This window comes from Leptidea sinapis, chromosome 36 (assembly GCF_905404315.1).
Source record: "Leptidea sinapis chromosome 36, ilLepSina1.1, whole genome shotgun sequence".
Taxonomy (NCBI): domain Eukaryota; kingdom Metazoa; phylum Arthropoda; class Insecta; order Lepidoptera; family Pieridae; genus Leptidea; species Leptidea sinapis.
The window spans coordinates 6,363,979-6,386,693 of NC_066300.1; the positions used below are offsets into that span (position 1 = coordinate 6,363,979).

Sequence of the window (22,715 nt, forward strand, 5' to 3'; positions counted from 1 at the left end):
TATGCTTACAATCCTCGTTATTCACTACTAATCTGAATAAATGAACCTACACAAAAAAGTACAAGCTATAAGAATAACTTTTCTGAGAGAAGTACCAAAAAAATGCGTCACGCCATGCCAAAAAACTTGTTTAACTTTATAGAAAAGTGGTAGTTCAAAAAGGCTCGGCAGTGTTAACTATAACCAACAGCAAGCATTAGCAACGTACAAATAAGACTTAAGGATATGTGTAACAGGATTAAATAGTGTTCATAGCTCGAAATGCTATACTTTCACCACAAAATTTGTCTAAAAACATCATGTTTGCGTGTTTTCTGCTTACTCTTCGCCTTAACGTAGGCTCTGCGGGGCCGCTGAACGCTTCGACGTGACGTCACTTCACTATACTCACTCATAGCGGCGCCCGAAACATCGCGATCAGTTAATTATTTCATTCATCGTAACTTCAAAATTACTCGGTTTATATTATTGAAACAAAAACTAGTGTATTTATATACATGTAGGCTTCTCAGATGTTATGACTTAGCAGACTAACGGCCGTTCCCAATATACCATCTACAGATAGAGATAAATTACTACCTTCTACTGTCAGTAATCAGCTGTCAATAATCTGAAGCTGTCCCAATATACCCGATAAGTCATTCTTATCGCCTTATATTGGGACGCGTGAATTGCAATTTCTATACAAACTTTATATCGCTGGTAAGCTATACGTCATCCCGTTGACAGACAGCGTGCACGGATAAGGTGAGTTACCTTCGATAAGTTTATTGGGACAGAAAAGTCAACGATAGTTACGATTTTTATCTCAATTAAGAGATAGACTGTATATTCTGAACGGCCGTTAGTTAATATTCTCCAGTATAACTTATTAATTAAGTATCCCAACTTCTGAAACAGAATCGTCGTGGAAATCTTTGGGGGAGACCTTTGTCCAGTAGTGGACGTCTTCCAGCTGATGATGATGATGATAGATAGCAGATAGGTAGTACTACCTTGACGACTTATGCACATGTCTTAGACAATTCTACTGCTGTTAACTTAACCATCACTAATTGTTTCAAACTTAACAGAATACTCTATATTCTTACTGCTTGCCTTAAATGATAACAATTCTAATATTTTCTATGTTTAATGAAAACTTAATATGTAATATCGTTCTACCTTCTGAATTGTTTCAAAAATATGTTGACATTGAGACTCCTCTTTCCATCAAGCAGTGTGATCTCCGAGGGTTCCTTCCTGGGTTTCCTTTCACCAGAACTGTCACATATCGGACTTCTGCCCAGCCGAGGGGACGAGCCCGCTGATCCTGTCGGTTGAACCTGAAGCAACAAAACCGACGCTACAAATACCGGTAATGATAAAAGAGTTTTTGTGGAACAGAAGGACAAAAGATAATAGGGTCATTCCTATATTCACTCTTAAGGGTTTTATGCAGCCTCGTTATAAATATTAGTAAGTATGATGTACAACCTGGGTAAAATGTACTAGTGTTTAATAAACATGCGTTTATCAACCGGTTATTAGTAAATCAAAATTTAGAGACAGAGTCAAGTCGATCAAAAGTATAGACTCGAACAAAAGCCAAAAAAAATGTCTGTGTTTACTTATGTACGCACGCAAGAACTTTTTCTTCTTTGGCGTAACAAAACAAAAATCAATACAAATAATAAAAATATAATCGAACAATTTAGTTAAATAACGTGAAATTAAATATAATTAATTTATTTTTCTACAATTGGAGAGAAATCATATTTTTTATTTTAAAACTTGGTTGTGGTTGACATATGAGTTGCAAGAGGTTTGGTAGCTAACGTCAGGGTGTTGAATTTGCGCGCCAAAAGATGTATAGCTTTAAAAAACCTTTAGAGACTATTTGGTGTGATTATATGTACACGAGATTGTAATACTCACTTGTTGGCAGAATAGTCCTTCAATCTCGCTCCAGTCTAGCTCAGTCTTTGGTGAATGTTTGTGACTAGACGCCACGATAGACCAGATGTTATTCTGTCCTATCACCTGGAAATATATTGAGCATAATATATATATATTGATGATGATATATGAACTCGTCGAGTAATAATATTTTTATTAAATTATTGCATCTTTTAAGACATTAACGCTCTTTTAGTTCTTCTCCTTTGGATAAAGGATTAAGATTATTCCTGTTCCCTTGCTCAGCTTATGTTTTGCTGTAGGTACTTAATTATACCCTCAATGGTATCATAGCCTTTAAGAATACGAACTCAGGCTTGCTAGTGTTATTACTGTTTTTACAGATCTTTATTTACATTATATGGAGTAATTATTAACTCGGGAAAGAAAAATTAAACCTTTATTCGCATGCAGCGCTCTATATTCATGAAAGTTCTAAAAACATAAATAATTATGAGTAACTTACAAATGGTATAAAAAAAAATACAGAATTATTGCGAATTTGTTGGTTCGATAATTAATTTAATTAGTGGTTCGATCATTTCTGCTAGCATCTTTCGTACCCTTTCTTTTATTTTTGTGGTCTCGTTTGGACCGTAAGGACCGTGTAAGCTTCTGGCAACAGATCTGATGCTTCTATATATATAGTCGTTGAGAAAATGAAATTGACTCGAGAAAATTCTAGAGCGATGATTTATTATGACTTTCGAAGTGGTTTAACACAAAAACAGTGTGTTGACCGGATGATTCCAGCTCGACCATTTCAATGCCACTGGAATAGTGTAAACGGCCAATCCAGTGCTTGATTTTACGTTGAACAGTGAATACGCATTTTGTTTTTTTTGTGGAATTCCACAGGTTCTCCATCCTCACAATGAAGTTAACTGAAAACCAAACTCTTCAGTTTTTTTTTGTACGGAGAACCAATATTGTGTCTTTTATTACTTTGATTTTGGCAACCGAAACAGATGATGAGATGAGGCTTTTGTACGTACTTCCAGTAGATAAAAATGAAAGGGTGACTTCTAGTTTTATTATTGCAGGTATGGCATCTCTTAATGGTGTATCACTACGTTGAGTATTGTTTTAAATTAATGATAACAATTCCTCAAAATGATCTACTGTCATCCTCATTGCTAATCTGCATGCAAAAGCATGTTCTGATTTCAGCTGCTGCGAAAGCATTACTAAACCTCCATTTTCATTTCTTTTGCTTATACAATTTCGCACTAAAATCCGCTTTTTTCTTTTTCCACTACGTCATCTAACAGTAATAATTTAACAGTTTTAAAACAATATCTAGACTTCTTCTAATCTTACAGATTTTGAATGACTGGAATAATGTGTACGATATGATCCAGTCCAGCGCTTAACTTGGATTACTGAACTGGAATAATGTAAACCGAGCATTAAGAACCTAAGGAAGTTTTTTTCTATATCAGACCACCAGAAGCGCCCCTTTTGAAACCCTAACTAATACTTGACACGCTGTATCTAAAAACAACACTCACTTTATTGTTCGGTATTTTGTTCCAGTTGATGGTCTTCATTTTGGTTTTTGGTATCGGAGTCTCTTGCTGCGGCAGCGTCACGTCACACTGCGGGGGCGGCGGCGGCGCGGGTGACGTCATCAGCGGCGGGGGAGGAGGCCCGCGGGGGGGAGGGGGCGCCGGCGGCGCGGGGGGCAGGGGGGCAGCTGACGGGGAACAAAATTCAATGTGAAATTAAGGCCTTAAACGTATACATATAGAATTGACAATTGAACGACACCTTCGTAAGACGTGACCAGACCTGAGAAGAGCGGGTTTTCTTTTTTAAATATGGTTATAATGTTTTATTTTTCAATTAATTTAATCATAAATATATGCACATTTGGTACAAAAATTTACAACTCGCCAAACTGTTGCAACAGTTTGTTGGCGAGTTTACGCTCTTAGACTATACTATAGTGCATCTATAATCAATTATACCAAATTTGTTCGTTATATACACTATTACTAATTCTAAAATAATGTAAAATTAAAATTGAGGAAGGTCGCTCCATTCCCAATCAGTGGTATCATTAAGAAAGTAATTTATGTTATTGCCTTTACCATACAAACGTTTCTTAACAATTCTTTTGAATTTCGTAACATATTTGTTTTAAACATTTTCTGGGATTGACAACTCGTAAATAGCACGACTCTACAAAAAAATTTTCGTTCTTTGTCCTAAAGTTTATACTATTATTTTCCAGATAGTTATGCACAAAAACGAAAAGAAAATACCTTTTTTCGGTATAAAGTTTGCTTTTGTGATAGTTATAATAATACTCATTTTTAAATTTTTTTATAAATTTTAATTGATTTTAATATTTTTAAAAAGACCGCGCGGTGAGAGTGGGGTATTAACGTTTACACTGTGCCGCTAGATGGCACCCGAGTGATAAACAACCATCAGGTGTTATTTACAAGCCCAGAATAACTTAAAATGTCGTCACGAAAGTGCAAATACGATGCTGATGCATTTTGTTTTATATGTGGTCAATTTATTAAAGTTCGAGACGTGAAATATGAACTAAAGACATCTCACGTTCTCTGTGAAGCCTATGAAGCATATTTTGACTGTCCTGTACGGAATCAAGATAAGCCATGGGCTCCACATGTTGCAAGTTATTGTAAAAGGTGTTTGGAAGGTAAGCAATTTTTATTTAATTAAGCGATGAATCCAAAATAATAGACATATTAATTTTTATTTTTATATTTTTAGGTTGGTATCGAGGTGAGAAAAGGTCTATGAAATTTGTAATACCAAGGATTTGGCGAGAACCAAAAGACCATATTACTGACTGCTACTTTTGTATGGTGAATCCGAGTAAAAGACGTAGAGGTAAAAATGCAAAACCTATTGAATATCCTGACCTCGAATCTTCTTCTGCTCCAATTGCTCACGACCTGACACGACCAGTACCTGAGCCACCAAAAAAATTATCGCAGAAAAGTGGCTCATCTTTTAGTTCTTATAAAAGTAATTCCGATAAGGAGTTTTTGCCTACACCTGAACAACCAAAACACTATCTCATTACTTCAGAAGATTTTAACGATCTAATTAGAGATTTAAATTTGCCAAAAAATAAAGCAGAGCTTCTAGGCTCTCGGTTAAAACAGTGGAATTTGCTTGATGATGTTAAGATCACGGATCAGCGGACTAGGCATGAAATGTTTGCAACGTTTTTCACGAAGGAAGATGGACTTTGTTTTTGTAATGACATTAAAGGTATGTTTGAAGCAATTGGCATACCCTGTGTCCCTAGCGAATGGCGTTTATTCATTGACAGCTCTACAAAAAGTTTAAAAGCAGTTCTATTGCACAACGGAAATAAATTTCCGTCTCTTCCAATTGCTCACTCAGTACATCTTAAAGAAAATTATGAAAGTGTCAAAATTTTGTTTGAATCTGTAAAGTATCGTGAGTATAACTGGGAGCTGATTGGAGATTTTAAAATGGTGGGATTTTTAATGGGGCTACAGGGTGTATATACAAAGTATCCGTGTTATTTGTGCTTGTGGGATAGCAGAGCGGAATCTAAACACTATATTCAACGGTCATGGCCTGTAAGAACAGAATTGTGTGTCGGAAAACAGAACGTCAAATTTGAGCCGATTGTTGAAGCGGAAAAAGTGTTAATGCTGCCTTTGCACATTAAGTTAGGGTTGATGAAACAATTTGTTAAAAAACTGGATGAAACTTCAGAAGCTTTTGGATACTTAAAAAAAAAAATTCCGAAGTTATCGGAAGCAAAGGTTAAAGCTGTGGTTTTTGTTGGTCCGCATATAAGACAGATTTTCGCCGATGGAAAATTTCCAAAGTTGCTGAATCGTACTCAAAAAGCAAGTTGGAACAGTTTTAAAGCAGTAGTTTCTGGATTTTTATGAAATAATAAAGCTGAAAACTACGAAAAGTTGGTTGAGGATATGCTTACAAATTTTAAGGCCATGGGCTGCAGGATGTCATTAAAAGTACATATGCTGCATGCTCATTTGGATAAATTTAAAAACAATATGGGAGCCTATTCCGAAGAGCAAGGAGAACGTTTCCATCAGGACATCATGAATTTTGAACAACGCTATCAAGGCCAATACAATGAAAACATGATGGGCGACTATATTTGGGGTTTATTGAGAGAAAGTAGCTATGAACATAAAAGAAAAAGTAAAAGTGTGCACTTTGAAGTTATTTTCCACTTTTCTGTAAGCTAATTTGATAGTAAAACTTAATAAAAATAATAAACATTTTTATTTCAATAGTTTTATTTTCAATCAAAAATTTAAATCCGAGATTTTTAAAAATTTCGTTCAATCAGTCTTCTAAGCACAAAAGCAAAGTTTTTCATGCCATATATTTTTTTTCCGTCTAATTACGAACTAAACTACCGAAATTTAATGCTTTGCAATCAAAGTCAAATTTCATGTTGACCCGTGTAGTCAGCCACGATTTGTATTAAAAAGTATTTTGAATATTATACGAGAAAACCAATATCTAATGCACATATTGAAAATAACACGCATTATGGGGCTGTCAGGTAGTGTTTTCAATTCTCCATTTATTCCATTATTACATGGGAGACCCCACGCTTAGTAGTTATAAATCCTAATATTAAGCGGCGTCACCTGTGCTAAGGGACAATAAGATATGTTTGTACCATAATACATCGACCTTTTACGAGTCACCAATTCTAGTATATTTTACCCGTCACTCTAAGAATTCAAAATAATTTGTTTTCATATATTTTTTTTGGATATACAATTTTATGTTTAACTAACGTTCCATGCAATTGCACGCCATAACAATGAATCTTCTGGATATTATAATTATTGTGTAATTACCGGGTGGCGGTAATGGTGGCGGCGGCGGTAAAGGCACCGGCGGTGGAGGTGACAGGGCTCGCTGAAGACTTTGCTTACGAGCCGAGTTTGACAAATCTCTATGTTGACACGTGCATCCCATTTTAGCCTGCAAACAATTATTATTTATTTAATAAATTCCTTCAACAAGGGATATAAACACAGTATAATACAACAACAATAATATTCATATGGAAAGTGATGCCTTAACTGGTATGAGGACAGTGACAACAATAGTCATGACCATGGTTCTAGTACTGAGACGCCTTGGTAATATTTTTATGTCAAAACGATTAAGATTTTTTTAAGCTTTTACATCCGTGATCTGTATCTCTATAAATAATCTGTATTTTTTTAATGATAATATGGGACGAGACGAACAGGACGTTTACCTGATAGTAATGGAAACGCCATGCCCATTACATCCCTAAGGATTATTGAAAAACCCAAATCTGAGAAGCACCGTGCAATTATCAATTTCTTTGATACATAAGGGATAAACATAACATCTAAAGGGCGCTGTAGCTAGTGAAATTACTGGGCAAATGAGACTTAACATCATATGTCTCAAGGTGACGAGCGTACTGCCTCTCAGATTTCTTGGGTTTTGCAATATTCCTGAGCGGTATTGCATTGTTATGGGCAGGGCGTATCAATTACCATCAACTCAACGTCCTGCTCGTCTCGTCCCTTATTATCATTAAAAAAAAATTAAAAGATTATGTATAGAGATGCATTCAGAACATGGATGTAAAATTTAAAAAAAAATTACCTTATCTGTATAGTGCACAATGCAGAATGTTACTCATTTACTTGGTGACAAAACAGATAAAATTATGATTGCAAACAAGTGACCGTTCTGTCCTGAAGCACTTTTAATTTGAGAGGTTTTACTTGTACTTGAAAAGAGTTTTCACATAATATTATATTACTAGCTGACCCGACAGACGTTGTTCTAGGTACATATTAAGGAAAACACTGTTTTTTACGAATTTGTCAATAATATTTCATAACATCATTAATTATTTCGTAAAATATGCTCTCTGTTCTTATAATGAAATTGTTTCACAGCAGAACCGTCAAACCGTGCGTCAATAAATTAAAAATATGTCCATACTAAACAAATATTGGAAATAAAAATAATTATGGGTTCCAAATTGAAAGAAAAACTATCCTATCTTTCAAGTTGGACTAAACTGCACTCCATGAAGTAATCCCCATTAAAATCCATTCACTAGTCTAGGAATTCCCTGGAAACAAACATCAGGACATTGGATTTATATATATATATATATATAAAGATATGTATTAGAAACAGAAAATTAATAATAAAGAAGTTGCTAGGTTAGGTATGATAATCATTTTTGTGTCGTAGTATTAATTATCTCAGTAGGTTTTCCCGCTAACCTGTACACTTGGCGCTCTTAAAAGCTTTGCAGCATCTTCTCTGGTCTCCAACAGCGTTGCTCTATGGACCAGAGTCTCTGCCGTGTCCCATATAATGTCGCTGACTGCCTCTTTAGGATCTATTCGTAGAAGGTGCTGCAGAATGCTGAGAAATGGGATTTCTTGTGGTGTGTCGGAAACCTGTGAATATTAAAACCGTTTAAAATCAATACAGCTATGTCGTACTAAGTGGTTGAATGTACTAATCAACTATAGAAATTTTACAATATAACGAATAAAGAGTTGCAAGACTATACGACAGAAGTGAAAACTTCTTCTTCACAAACTTGTAAAGAGTATTTTTGGGTTTAAAGAAAGGGTATGATTTTTTCTGTTACCTAATAAATCCATTTTACATATGTGACCTAATAAATAATATTTGTTCTTAAAATAGAAGATCAGTCACCTATCAAATTGAATCACCAAATAATATTATAACGCTTACCTATAATATTAATTAAGAATTACTTGGAAATATTATCAATAATCAAATAATTATAATGGGTTTCAAAATAAAAAGTGTCACTAAAATTGAATAACCAAACAATATAAAAATGTTAACCTAACCTAACCTCAAATTATGACATTTTTAAGGATTGGGACGTTTTTATGGGGAGGAAAGAAAGGGAAACGCCTAGAATTTGTTTCTGGCACTCGCCGAGCGCTGCCGCGGCCCGCTACGCTCGGCTCGTGCGTTGTTTTAACTATTCTAACATAACCTAACCTAACCGATTTTTATAAATTATAGTTTTCTATTTATCGTCACTTACTTTTTAGAGGACTGATTTTATATTCAGGCTATAGGAAAAAGTGATCAAACTATAATTTAAAATACATATTTACATTTTTTTTACATTTTTTTTACAACTTGGGGCAAGATAATTTGGGTAAAAACGCACTTTTTACCCAAATTATCTTGCCCCAAGTTAAGCATATTATATAGCCTGTGTTATGGGTTACACGACAATGATATATTTAATACAATATACTAACATACATAAATTCATATAAACATACATAAATACAATTAAACATCCATGACTCGGAAACAAACATCCATATTCATCAAATAAATCCTTGCACCTACCGGAATTCGAACCCGGGACTTCTAGCTTAGTAGGTAAGATCGCTAACCACTCGGCTATACTAGTCGTCTGTCGTCGTCAAACATTAATTCGAAGATTCATATTTAGAGACAGCTTTTATTAGTAATTAGGTGACAAAAAATGAAAATATTGTTTCCTTAAAGAAAGCTTTTATACAGTATTTATAAATACAAATTGTTTTTATCAAATGATATTATAAATATAGTATATTTTTAATTTATTGCGCTATTACATATAAAAGAGTGAATGAATATTATCTACGTAATACCTACAAACAACTTTATATATACACTAGGTGACCCGATAAACACTTTTCTGTCAATAGAAAAAAAAAATATGTAAGTATTCGGGAATAATGTAGTCAATCGGAAATGTGTTATCTAAGTTAATGAGTTAAAAATGAAACAAAAACGTATTTTTGAATGTATTTATAAAATTATGGAACAACTTTTACATTACCGCTTTATTTATTATTGGCAATTTTTTTATGTATTAAAATGATATCTTTAACAGATAGACATATCGCGGACTATTTCTGTAGACCTATATATTACACACCATACATTATTTTATTATATCTCAAAGGGTTCAGACAGCGTCTTCAATGAAAGTTTCGAGAGGCCTTATATTTTCCGACACCTTCACCTAATATCGTTAATGTATACAAAAACTTAACAAATTTTATATTCGTATGTAGTTATCAATATAACTTAAATTAAATTTCATCAATCATTAAAACTTTCTCACATTATTGGGTATCATTATTATCATCATATTCAAAAATGGTACTACGATACAGTAAAAAAAAAATAAAACAAAAATATGTGGGATTCAAATTTCAAATTCCTGTTGAATTTTTTTTTAATGAAAATAAGGGACGAGACAAGCAGGACGTTCAGCTGATGGTAAATGATACGCCCTACCCTTTACAATGCAGTGCCGCTTAGGATTCTTGAAAACCCCAAAAATTCAGAGCGGCACTACAATTCCGCTCGTCACCTTGAGACATAAGATGTAAAGTCTCATTTGCACAGTAATTTCACTAGCTACGGCGCCCTTCAGACCGAAACACAGTAAAGTATAATGTTTAACACATAACTGTCTCACGGCAGAAATAGGCGCCGTTGTGGTACCCATAATCTAGCCGGCTTCCTGTGCAAAGGAGCATCCCACTGGTAATGAAATTTTATGAATGAATGTGAAATGCGTGAACCACCATTTTGACCAAGGGAAGTACGGTAAGGCGGTGCGGTTCCGTTGCCGGAGCCAGGCGCACGCTTGGACTATAAGAGGAATAATTACTATACCTGTTTGAGTATCGCGTAGAAGACATCGAGATGTGAGTTCAGGTTGATGCCTCCAGGACCCTGCGCTTCATCACTCTCTCTCTGTTCATCGAACACGTCTAGCTGGACCCCGAAGTCTGGGTTGGTACTTGCTTCATGCCTGGATTAACAAATTTACATTTCAGCTAGAAATATCGAAAGACTATTTTTAGAGTCAATGAGATTTTACTATTTAAGGCGTTATAGTTCTCAAACAAATTGATATTTAAGCTAAAAATAAGAAAAACTATTTACAGACAATGAGATTTTACTTATTAATACGTTATACTTTCTTAAACAAATTAATATTTAAGCTAAAAATAAGTAAAGAATATTTAGAATCAATGAGATTTTACTAATTAAGACGATATACCTTCACAAACAAATTGACATTTAAGCTCAATGTAAGTAAAGACTTTAGAGTTAATGAGATTTTACTAATTAAGACGTTATACCTTCTCATTTCAGCTAGAAATAAAGACTATCTAAAGGCACTGAGACGTTATACCTTCTCAATTTAAAATATGTGAATATATGACATACATATATTTTATAAAAAGTAGAAAATATTTTCTAAATATGGTAAGCTCGTTGTAGAGGAATAAAGCTCCACTGGTTAAATAATATTAAAAAAAAACTCAGTGACAAAGACAAAGAATACATTTTATAGATCTATTTTTTGTTCCTGCTTGCTATTAAGTTTAAAAAGCTCTCTAAGCAGGCTATAACTAGAAAGCTCTACAAAAGTGATGCCTACTAAAGTGAGGGTGTCCAACATGTCTTCAATAACTTTTCCTCTCTTTACACGAACTATCACGTAATTATGCAAAACAGATGTAATCCTATATTGTAAGCACGTTGAATCTCTACATTATAGCCTCCTCGCCAAAATTGGTAAAACCAGCACCAACGCACAACCTTTTATGTTCTAATATGATGGACTTTGGTCAGTGTGCTTTTTATAAAACGTAAACCGACTAACACGTTTGTTCAATGTAATTTTGACGAATATTTCTATTCTATAATATTTCTAACTTTTATCTTGTATTTACACTTAGGTACAATAGACATTACAATCAGTGTAATTGTTTAAGTAATTATTAATTAATTTTATTTTATTTAATGTAAGTTTATTCATAAAGATATAAGTTAAATAATTATTACACTATTATAATTGTGTATCTTTATGAATAAATTAATAAATGTGTGGTTTTTTGTTTATTTCCTACTCTATCAATCGTCAAAACATACTACACCATAGTATAGTATAATTAGTACAATATTATTGAAAAAGCGTACAATTTATACCGAAATTTTTGATATTTCCCGAGGAAGAGTGATTTGAATTTTATGACTAGTCCACATATTCTATCGAAAGAAGAAAAATAAACAGTTACGGCCATTCCCAATATACTATCTACAGATAAAGATAAATTACTACCATCTACTGTCAGTAATTAGCTGTCAATAATCTAAGCCTGTCCCAATATACGCGATAAGTCATTCTTATCGCCTTATATTGGGACGCGAGAATTGCAGTTTCCATACAAACTTCTATCGGTGGTGAGCTATACTTCGTCCCATTGACAGACAGCGTGTATGGATAGGGTGAGTTACCGTCGATAAGTTATTATTGGGACAGAAAAGTCAACGATGGTTACGATTTTTATCTCAATGGCCGTTAAACTTTCTCCGAAATAAGATTCATCTTATGACATTAGTATTATTTCGATCGGTTCAGTAGTTTTCGCAGTATAACCGAACAAATAGGCCGGCTCTCCACAAACTAATAAGTGACGTCCAGTTTATAAATATTGCAATTAATTTCCAGTACACTCTACGGCAATGTCTTGCCAAGAAACATTATTAATATTCGAGAAATTCTCATATTCGGGTTGCAACACGAATGTAGAACAGGTTTTGTTTGTACATTTTAACTAATTTGTAACAAGTACAAAGTTGTCATAAGTGACAACTTGGCCGACCACTTCACGCTCACGAGATATGCGGTGGGTGTTGGCTAGAAACATATTACTATTTATAAACATTCAATAACTATTACGGATAAGGGACTACGCGCACTTATTCAGCTCCATTCGCGTTTCGCTGAACGATTTTGGTCACACTTATACAGCTCTGCTTCTATTAGCCGCGTACGGAACTTTAAATAACGTCTGCACTCTTTAATCTTTGCGTGCATAATAATTACGTCAAATCAACGCAGGAACAATACAGGTCGCCATCCCTGTAAAGAGCTGTTCCACCGCATTCGACGGCGAACAGCGCTGTACGCGGCGGAGCAGCGCCGAACGCTCTCTATAGCATTCGCATAATAAAAACACATTTACCCTCATTTTATGCTGGTTTGCCGCGAAAGCAGAATGGACGCGGAAAGCTGAATCGACGCGTACACGTCTCCATACAAAATTGTTGTTCTCTATGGACAAAAGCTGAAAAGAGCTGAATAAGTGCGCGTAGTCCCTAATAATAACAGTTTTTTAAAGTGAAACTTTTATTACATCGTCACAAACTTTTTCGTCTATGTGTCGCATGTCGCGTGACGGTCTGGCGGCGCCTATAGTTCGCATATTGGATGCAATTGCGTTCGGGTGGAAGAGTGGGTTCGAACCCCACACACTTGATATTTTTTTTTTATTTTATGAAGATATAAAGCATCATATATAAATTTGCTTTTTTTCTATGCTGATATTAAAACCTATGTTATTTTGTGAAAAAAAGTTTCACTTGCATGGTGGTTTCATAAAACCACACAATTGCTTTTTTTCTACACTAAATGATACGTAACGTAAACTAGCAAAAGGAGTATATATTTTTACTGATTCTTTTATATTAACTGAATTGGCATTATAACCAACTAGTTACTGAGTTGTGAATGCTTACTTACTTAATTAAAATTCATATATTTGTAAGAAAACAAAACTGAATTAGTTGCTGTAGGTCTAAAGCTGAGACTGACATTTTGAAGTTATAATATTTCTGAAATATCTAATTCAACGGAAACTATGCTCCATAGAGTTAAAAACTATATAGACGCTTCAATACTAACCTTAAATTACTAAGAGTTGGCAATAATCCCAAACCTGAAAAAAGAAAAATAGATTTACTTAATTTGTTCTCTCGATTCACTCAATACTGGACACAAATATAATTACACATCAATATTAATTCTTTTATACAAATAAAACAATTAATATTGAAATTTTAAGATTTTGCAGATTTTTTTTTTAAATACTCCTTCTATTGCAATTTATTATTTGACTTATTGGAAAGAAGCAAACGAAAATTTAAAGCTTAACAAGGCTTGGAACCGGTTTTTAAATTAAACGGTTATTAATAATCAAAACAGGTTTGTCAATCTATAATTTCATTCGAAGTGTAAACGTTAAAAGAGGGTCTTATCAACCCTTATTCTATTTCGGTTAAATCCGTAGGAGCCGTAACGAGATGGGAATACCTACAAATTGAAGTACGTACACTCCTCTTGTGCGAAAACGAAACTTTATTGTGAAAAAGCACTCGACAGTTAAGTTTAGTGGAAAATTTTAAAGGACACATTTATAATGAACTTAAATTTATAAAAAACCATAAAGATATTGATTTAAGATAAAACAAAACCGAATATAAAGTTCTCTATGTACTTAAACGATAACCGGTTCGAATGTTTTTCCGGTTTCCAAGCCTTGGTGGTGAAATTACTATATACTATTTAAAGGCCCCACCTTTAAATAGTAGAAGTATTTCGGCTTGTACAAATGATGGAAATGAAAGTTGCATCACCTAAGTTAAAAGTAATGACATTATAGAATAGATACAAAATCAAATTCTCATAAAAAACGAAAAGGGTTGTCCGTTTTTTTACTGTTATTTTAATGTGATTTTTGTTGCTCTGGGTGACACAGATTATACCTTCCTTAAAGGTTGGCCACGCTCTTGTGATTCCTCTAGTGTTGTAATAGAGTGTGGGCGATAATCACATACCATCATATGAACCGTACGCTCGTTTGTCCTTCCATAAAATATCGAAATAAGACCCTTTTTGAGTTATGCTATACACACATTAAAAGATATTATCTGCGCCTTTTAAACACACACGTGACAGGTTTTTAATACGGACGGGATGGTATGGGATGTTTTGGGTAAAAGGTATTAATTTTCTCAAAATTGATGAAAACTCTCAAAGCGTTTTGCGCAAAAAGCGCTCTTTTTAATAAAATAAAATATACAATATAGTACTGTTATTGCTATAAAATAATCCTTACATAGTCCCAGGCTGACCGATCGCTTAGAAATTCAGATGTGGAGTAGAAGGATTTACGAGAGAGCTAATTTTTAATAAAATATTTAAATTTATTTATAGATAATGTCTGAATAGCGACTAGGACTCTAAATATCATTTGATCCAAAATATGTGAAGGCGCATAATATGTCTCGGAGACAAGCACGAAACGGGAACATGACACTCACAGGGCGGGAATGATATCGTCGCCTACGATGTTTAGCAAATCCCGTCTCGCGCGTGCCCCGTCCCGTCCGTGTTTCCGCTAGGTATGGACAGCTACTTCGTTCGTTAGGAAGAAGTAGTGACGCTTTGATGATACAAGTGTCAAAAATGGACCACAGAAAACTAATTGAGTGTGTACGGTCACATCCAGCATTATATAATTTAGCTAACCCAAAGTATTTAGCTTAGAATATTTACATCTATGATTTAGAATTAACCTCTATTTTGAGCAATGCGCGCACATCGCGAGTGTAAGATGTAGCTCGCACACTAAAGTATTAAACCTGGCCTGTTTTTATCAGTTGTCTAACAGCAAGAAACTCTATCTGGACGTACAAATTATCTAACGTATTCAGACACTGAAGAATTATCTGCAGCGTTAAATTGTTACCGAATTATGACTGTCTGAGAACGGTCGTGGCTTCTTCGTCATCTGCAGCAAAAGCAATTAATGGCAATTCTTATAATGATAAATCTATCGTGCATTCGTATCACTAGCATATTAGATCCGAGTCACTCCCACGGGATGTCTAAATATTTACACTACGTTCCCGTTTCAAACGAGATGGTCACATCTTCGTCCCTGGTATTATGCCCTTACGTGTGTGACCTTAAATATTTATAAAGTAAAGTAAACATACCAATAAACTCATTCCGCACCCTGATCCTGTCTGGCAGCCGAGGAGCCGATATAATGAGACAATTGATGAAGGCGACCAACGTGGTCTTGTAGTCGATCGTCGTCGCATTCTTCAGTTCCTCCACAACTATATTTAGACGGTACCTGTCGCCTTTTAAAACCTACGAAAATTTAATATATTTCACGTTACAACTTTGCATTAAAATAAATCTTTATTATTAGCTATCTATTGTCATCGGAGTCAATCGATAACTAACTTGATAGATAAAGATTTTTTTTGGAGTTTTTCAAGAGTCCTGAGCGGCACTGCGTTGTAATGGGGAGGGCCCATCAATTACCATCAGCTGACAGTCCTGCTCGTCTTGTCCCTTATTTTCATAAAAAAACGAACTATTCTCATTATTTATCAAGGTCTTCTAAATAGAAACAAAGATAAATCATTTATTCACTCAGGTCAAAATGACACTTATGAATGTTTCTTATCACCACTTCGGAAAAGTTCAGCTTCAACGAAATGAAATATGAAGAAAATCATCACCCCCCTTCTAAATCTATATTTACAGTTTCAGCATTCTACATAATTCATACAATGTATGTAAAGTGATACACCAAAAGTACTCAAACGTTTTCACTTAGGTACTTGTGTAATTAAAAAATGAAGTGATTAATCATAAAACAAACGCAAAAGAGTATGCAGTAGACGTATCAATCCACATACTCTGTAAATAACTAAAGGTATTATGCGAGTAGTTATATGTTTAAACTAATAAATTTGAATGGTATATAATCAATATAGAAAAAAAGAACGACCAGGCACCACAAACAGCGACCAACAATCGCTTACCATAATCTTAAGGAAGGTGAAGACTGGCCCCACGATGTCGCTACGAGCCTTCAACCGTGTATGACAAACAAGCCCTGCCCCGGGAAGTAAACCCAACAAACCTTACGACGTCTTGTAATATTAACGTATTTGGTATAAAGGGTTTAGTATTTTCTTTGATTAACGCGAGAGTTACACATTTAAATAAAAAAAAATGTGAGCCGTCACGGGACGCCTGGCAGATGTGAAACATCGACATTATTTTGTAAAAGTAATATGCAGAAAAGAACATATTGTGATAGGTACTAAATATGTCATAATGATAAAATAAAATATTACGATTTTTTTTCCAGATAACGATGACTATTTATTGAATAAACATTTATTTTCATTAAATACAAAAATTTACGAATTTATTTCAAATCGTGACTACTTAATTCGTTCAATCAATGACTTCGGTAATAGTTATATTCGATGTTGCCTCTGAGGACGGTATTACTGTGACAAGGCGACGCGTCGCCACGGCATGCGTCGCCACGCCAGAAATCGGTTTTACGTGCGGCTATAGATGTTTCACATCAAAACTTTTAAAGGATTTAAACGTGTGTCTTTGTAAGTGTGTTTTTACATTAGATGCGTAAAAGTTAAATTTTATTATTAGTTTAGTTAACCCGACGTTTAAAGACTTTTCCAGATATCTTTTTCATGGGGACATAGTTACAATTACATGTGTTTTAATCCTTTAAAAGTGTTCTATTTAAATATAAACAAAGAGATACAAAGTACACAACCTGAATCCAGAAAAAAGAATATTTTTAACAGCCTTTAATTATTATTCGTCTCTTAAGTGTTAACGAGAAAGTTCTAGAATAGCTTTGAAATGTTTTTGACGGGTCTTTGAGTACTTAAGTGTTACTTTATTGCTCAAAAGGTTGATGGTATTGTGATGCTGCTTCCTTTTGTTCGCACTCCTTCCTTAAAGGCCGGCAACGCTGTTGTGATTCCTCTGGTGTTGCAAGAGATTGTGGGCGGCGGTGATTACTTAACACCAAGTGACCCGTACGCTCGTTTGTCCTCCTATTCCATAAAAAAAATGCTGTTAGTTTAGTATTTAGTATTCATTTATCAGCAGATCATGAGTTTAAACGAAGTCTTTCAAATTTTATTGGATTAATAAGCGATTACATATAACAGAGTAAAGTTTTTGAAAAACTGAACGCTTAATTTAAAAATTAAAGATGAGTTGTCAACCGAGAATTAAAAGAGAAACGTGATGCTTATGCAATTGTAATCTAAAATTGATTGCAATTTTGTTTATTAAAATCCCACACGACCTTGCATTCGACTCGATAGCAATCGCCAATCGAGCTACTGAGGACCACGCTACTACATGACAGATTGACGTAAAGAGGTTAAGGGCCCTCGATACCTTACCCTTTTCAATCAGTAGTCAGTAAGACACTTCGATCTGTGGTGTAGCAAGGCGTATTTAGGTTGAGAATGCTCTTTGAATAAAAATAACAATAACATTAAGTCAACTTGGTTGAAGTAGGAAACTTAATGCGTATTTATTTTTGCGTCGTTGCTAATGTAGGTAAAACTTATACGGCCTAACAAAAAAACTTTAGACCTAAGAAAAAACCAAATTTTTTTTTTGACAATAAGGAGTGAGGAGTGACGAGTCGAGGAGGACGTTCAGCTGATGGTAATTGATACGTCCTGCCCATTACAATGTAATGCCGCTCAGGATTCTTGAAAAACCCAAAAATACTGAGCGGCACTTCAATTGCACTCGCCACCTTGAGACATAAGATGTAAAGTCTCATTTGCCCAGTAATTGTACTATATAAAATGAATATATTATATATGAATATGCAAAATGTTGAACATATCGCTGAGAACACTGTCAATACAATAATAATTCTGAAGTTCTCCGAATGTCAAGCAGCCATGTAAATTAATGCAAAATGTCTATTTGTAAACATTTAGCATATTCTTGGTTTATTCTCAGGTATAACTCCATGCTAATTTTATTTGGAAGGCCGCTATTTTTTATGTAGCGACAACAGTATACAGATTTTAGTAAGGCGTTTGACAAAGTCGACCACACCCTGCTAATAAAGAAGCTAAGAGATGCATACTGCTTCTCAGAAAGTGTATTAGTATGGTTAGAATCATATTTAGCTCATCGACCATAAGTAGTTAAAATAAGTGTGTATCAATCTAGAGAATTTCAACAAACATCTGGCGTTCCTCAAGGCTCTAATTTGGGACCATTATTGTTTACATTGTTTATAAACGATATTTCCAAAAGTATTCAAGAATCAAACTACGAGTTATATGCGGATGACTTTAAAATATATCGTACAGTTACTTGTTCAGACTAAAAAAACCACTGGACAGGCTGTGCCATTTGTTTGATAGAATTTTTTTGTGCCTATTTGAAGCGCCATTCGCAAGCGTCGAGAGAACGCATAATACAAATGCCTGCGAAAGAACGTACAATACTCTGAATTATTTTTGCATTTTGAATTAATTTCGTTCGTTTTACGTGTTATTTATACTTCAGGAATCAACGTAATAAAGTACACATTTTTTTTGTAAATATCTATCCTATCGATGTTTGCTTAGCTGAGGTTGTCATCACTAGTTTAAGTAACGTAGACTCTCACTACATGGCCAAAGAGCGAATATCAAACAGGCACAAAAGTACTTTGACAGCTGCCAGTCCAGTGGTATATAGTAGAGGTCGATGATAGAACGTCATTGCATTCAAACATCATATTGCCAACTAAATTAAATTTACGCAGTCAAAGTCGTGGGTGGCGTTTAATATAAGTATGTTACCTTATATCTGTCCAAGGTGTCAACAGCTCGTGCGTATCCGTCCGCGTTGTACACGCACAGCGCTGACAGGAGCTCAAACACCTGGAAAAATAATGCAACGCTATTAATAACTGTTACTTATCACCAGTTACATTAATAACGACTTAAAATCTCAACCGCCAATATATATAATACTTAAATGATTACAAAAATTACCACCTAATTTTAGTATGATACTCCAAACGAATGACCCAAAGATTTCGCCAAAATATTTTACAAAGTATCAATTAAGTAGTTGAGTTAAAAAATTATTGAGTTGTAATAAAAATGCCAAAATGGGAGCTAATCGGAGCGCCTACTATATATGTCTACTCTAATTACAACATGATCACCAAGAATCTTATATTAAGCTAACCAAAAACTTCGGTACCTTAATAAACCTTCGTGATCAAATCAAACGATCCAACGTCGTAAACTCTACATTTAGTTTTTGAATACAATTCGAAGCTGATGTTACATGACTTATACAGCTCTTACCATTGTTGATTTACATCCCCTTTTAGTATGGTACTCCAAACAAATATTACCTAAATATTTCGTATGGATGTAGGAATCGAGTGGAAGTATTTTGAGTTGGAATAAAAATGCCAAGATGTTAGCTAAGGGATGCCTACCATACATATTACTCTTATTATAACATAATCACCACATATTTTATTAACCTAACCACAAAATTGGTAGTTCAATAATACTCTCATTAAATTTTGCGATCAAATCAAACTACCAAAGTAAATTCTACTTTTATTTTTTTAATATAATTTGAAGTGAATACATGACATAAGCCATTGTAGTATTATATAATACAATTCTTTTTTGGTAAAGTTCGTTATTTTTGGTACTCTGTACATATACCCGTTTCAGGTAAGGGAGCTTATTCTCTTAAAGGCTTTGTAATGTATTTCACCTACCCAATCCCATTGCTTAGCCCTCAACATATAGTCATGTTTAATGTTTGACAAGCATCCATTATCCTGTCAATTTATCTGTTTCATAAGTATCGAGGATCATTTAAGAGCCTCTATTTCAATATCTAACTAAATAAGAGTCTGATGTATGCCAATGTCTTGAGCGTGAGATATATTGCACAGATACATTTTGCGATACAATTTTACAAACTAATTTATATATTGTGCGGCAGTAAATAGTAGATATTATGCAAGAATATAAATAATTGCACTAGAATTTTATTGTAAAAAAAAGCGTGGGGTGTAGAAGAATTATTATTTTAATAATATCTTAAAAAGCACCCCACGCTTTTTTTACAATAAAATATATTTTTTTACACTATTTTCAATTTAAATTTATTTTCTATTTTTTAATTGAATTTTATATAAAGCGTGCTTTTTAGTTTTTTTTAGCTATTATTTATTTTTCATTTTTTAGTCAATTTAGTGTAATGTCATCGGTCCTTGATAAATCTACAAAGTTTGAACAAAATCGAAAAAAACGAAAAAGCCGTTTAAAGTGGGTCAAAATCGCGCCCAAAGAAGTCGGTTACAAACATACAGGTGAAGCTAATATAAAGCGTATAAAAAGGAATTTGTGCGGCCAACGTTTGTGTGGTAAAGGTTACTATACCATAAATGACTTTCTTAATGATATCACTGATTGGGAATGGAGCGACCATCCTCTGGCTATTTAGTTAATCAACGACGTTTCATAATATTTAAATTGAAATTTAAAAAAAAAAAAAACCACTGCGTTGCTACCGCCTGTTCTTCTCGGGTCTGATTTTGACTATCAATAAGTAATTAAAATCCTTTTTCGAATAATCATACTTGAATACGATTCGCCCGTCACCTTTAGAAAACTGAAAGAAATATATCAGAGGAGCCTGTAAATATTAGATGTTTTAAATTATTTTAATATTTAAGCTACATTCTTCAAATTGAGTCACATTAGTAAATGTGTGGTGACGGCCAAATACTGTAAAAATAGTTTTAATGGAACTATACGCAAGCGCATGAATCTCTTTGATTTCTCTAATGATAGAAGAACCATGGACTTGTGTTTATGTGACCCGTAACACCAGATCAATTACCACATAAAAACAACCATATTTTTTACAAACTTAGCCTCTCAATTGGGCCAGTGGGCGTTTCAATCTTCTTACTTAGAGCCCATGCTATTTTAGAAAGGTTGGTAGACTTTTTAGAATGCTGCAGGCTTTTGAAAGTGATGTTGGACTTTGAGAGTTGTCCATTGTTTGGCCACGCTTCTGCAGTACATATGTATATGCTTTTTCTGTCTCCATGCATTCTCTGCATAAAGAGCTGTTTGTCACACATAATATGGTAATCGAATCCAACTCAGATCAGAGGCAGCGTTCGGGGAGCTCAGTAAAATATTCTCGTCCCAAATACCACAGTGTCTGAAGACGAAGGTTCTAAACCATTGTGTGTTCCAAGTGATGACGTGCGCTAGGCAGACGGGCCTGATGAGAAAACTCATAGTCGCTCAGAGGGCAATGAAGAGGGCTATGCTCGGAGTTTCCCTATGAGATCGAATCAGAAATGAGAAGATCCGTAGGAGACCCAAAGTCACCGACATGATTGCGAAACTGAAGTGGCAGTGGGCAGAGTACATAATTCGACGGACATATGGCCGGTAGGACAGAAAAGTCCTCGAATGGCGACCACGTCCCGATAGATTTGGTCAAGATCGCCTGAATACGTTGGATGAGAGCAGCGCAGGATCGATCGTCATGGAGGCCTTTGTCCGTGGAGCAGTGGACGTCTTCCGGCCGATAATGATGAATATGGTAAATAAGTGCTTGTTTAAAGGGAACGCCCCAATGAACGAAGCATAAAACTTACTTGTTTCTTAACAGCTGGCGTGGGGGAGGTGAGGGCTGTAGCCAATTTGCTGGCGTACTCCGCATGTTCCACGATGTAGTCCAGTCCCACTCGACTCTCCATCGTTGTTCTGTGAATCGACAAATGATCACGATGAGTATTCCGACGCATAGACTTAAATATAATTACTTTAGTAAGTCAATAATAACATAATTCTACTCAATACATAAGTAGTCCTACTCTGTGGTTCTATTATTCTACTTTATCAACAAATTGATAGACATGTGAAACAAAAAGATTCATACATATTCCACGATAGATATGTCGTCACATCAGAACTTAGTCTTACTA

The 22,715-nt window shown here is 34.6% G+C and overlaps 1 protein-coding gene across 2 annotated transcripts in view; it reads right to left on the reverse strand.

Moving 5' to 3' along the window:
- LOC126975595 (inverted formin-2) overlaps window positions 1-22,715 on the reverse strand; it is a 148,610-nt gene that overhangs the window by 14,036 nt on the left and 111,859 nt on the right. For both annotated transcript variants that reach the window (XM_050823556.1, XM_050823555.1), the window contains 10 exons: window positions 22,386-22,494; window positions 19,531-19,611; window positions 15,862-16,021; window positions 13,766-13,799; window positions 10,681-10,819; window positions 8,229-8,408; window positions 6,804-6,930; window positions 3,450-3,634; window positions 1,918-2,022; window positions 1,165-1,325 (listed from right to left, as the gene is read on the reverse strand). In XM_050823556.1, coding sequence (XP_050679513.1) covers window positions 1,165-1,325; window positions 1,918-2,022; window positions 3,450-3,634; window positions 6,804-6,930; window positions 8,229-8,408; window positions 10,681-10,819; window positions 13,766-13,799; window positions 15,862-16,021; window positions 19,531-19,611; window positions 22,386-22,487 — 1,274 coding nt within the window. In that variant the 5' untranslated portion in view covers window positions 22,488-22,494. The remainder of the gene's footprint in view (window positions 1-1,164; window positions 1,326-1,917; window positions 2,023-3,449; window positions 3,635-6,803; window positions 6,931-8,228; window positions 8,409-10,680; window positions 10,820-13,765; window positions 13,800-15,861; window positions 16,022-19,530; window positions 19,612-22,385; window positions 22,495-22,715) is intronic.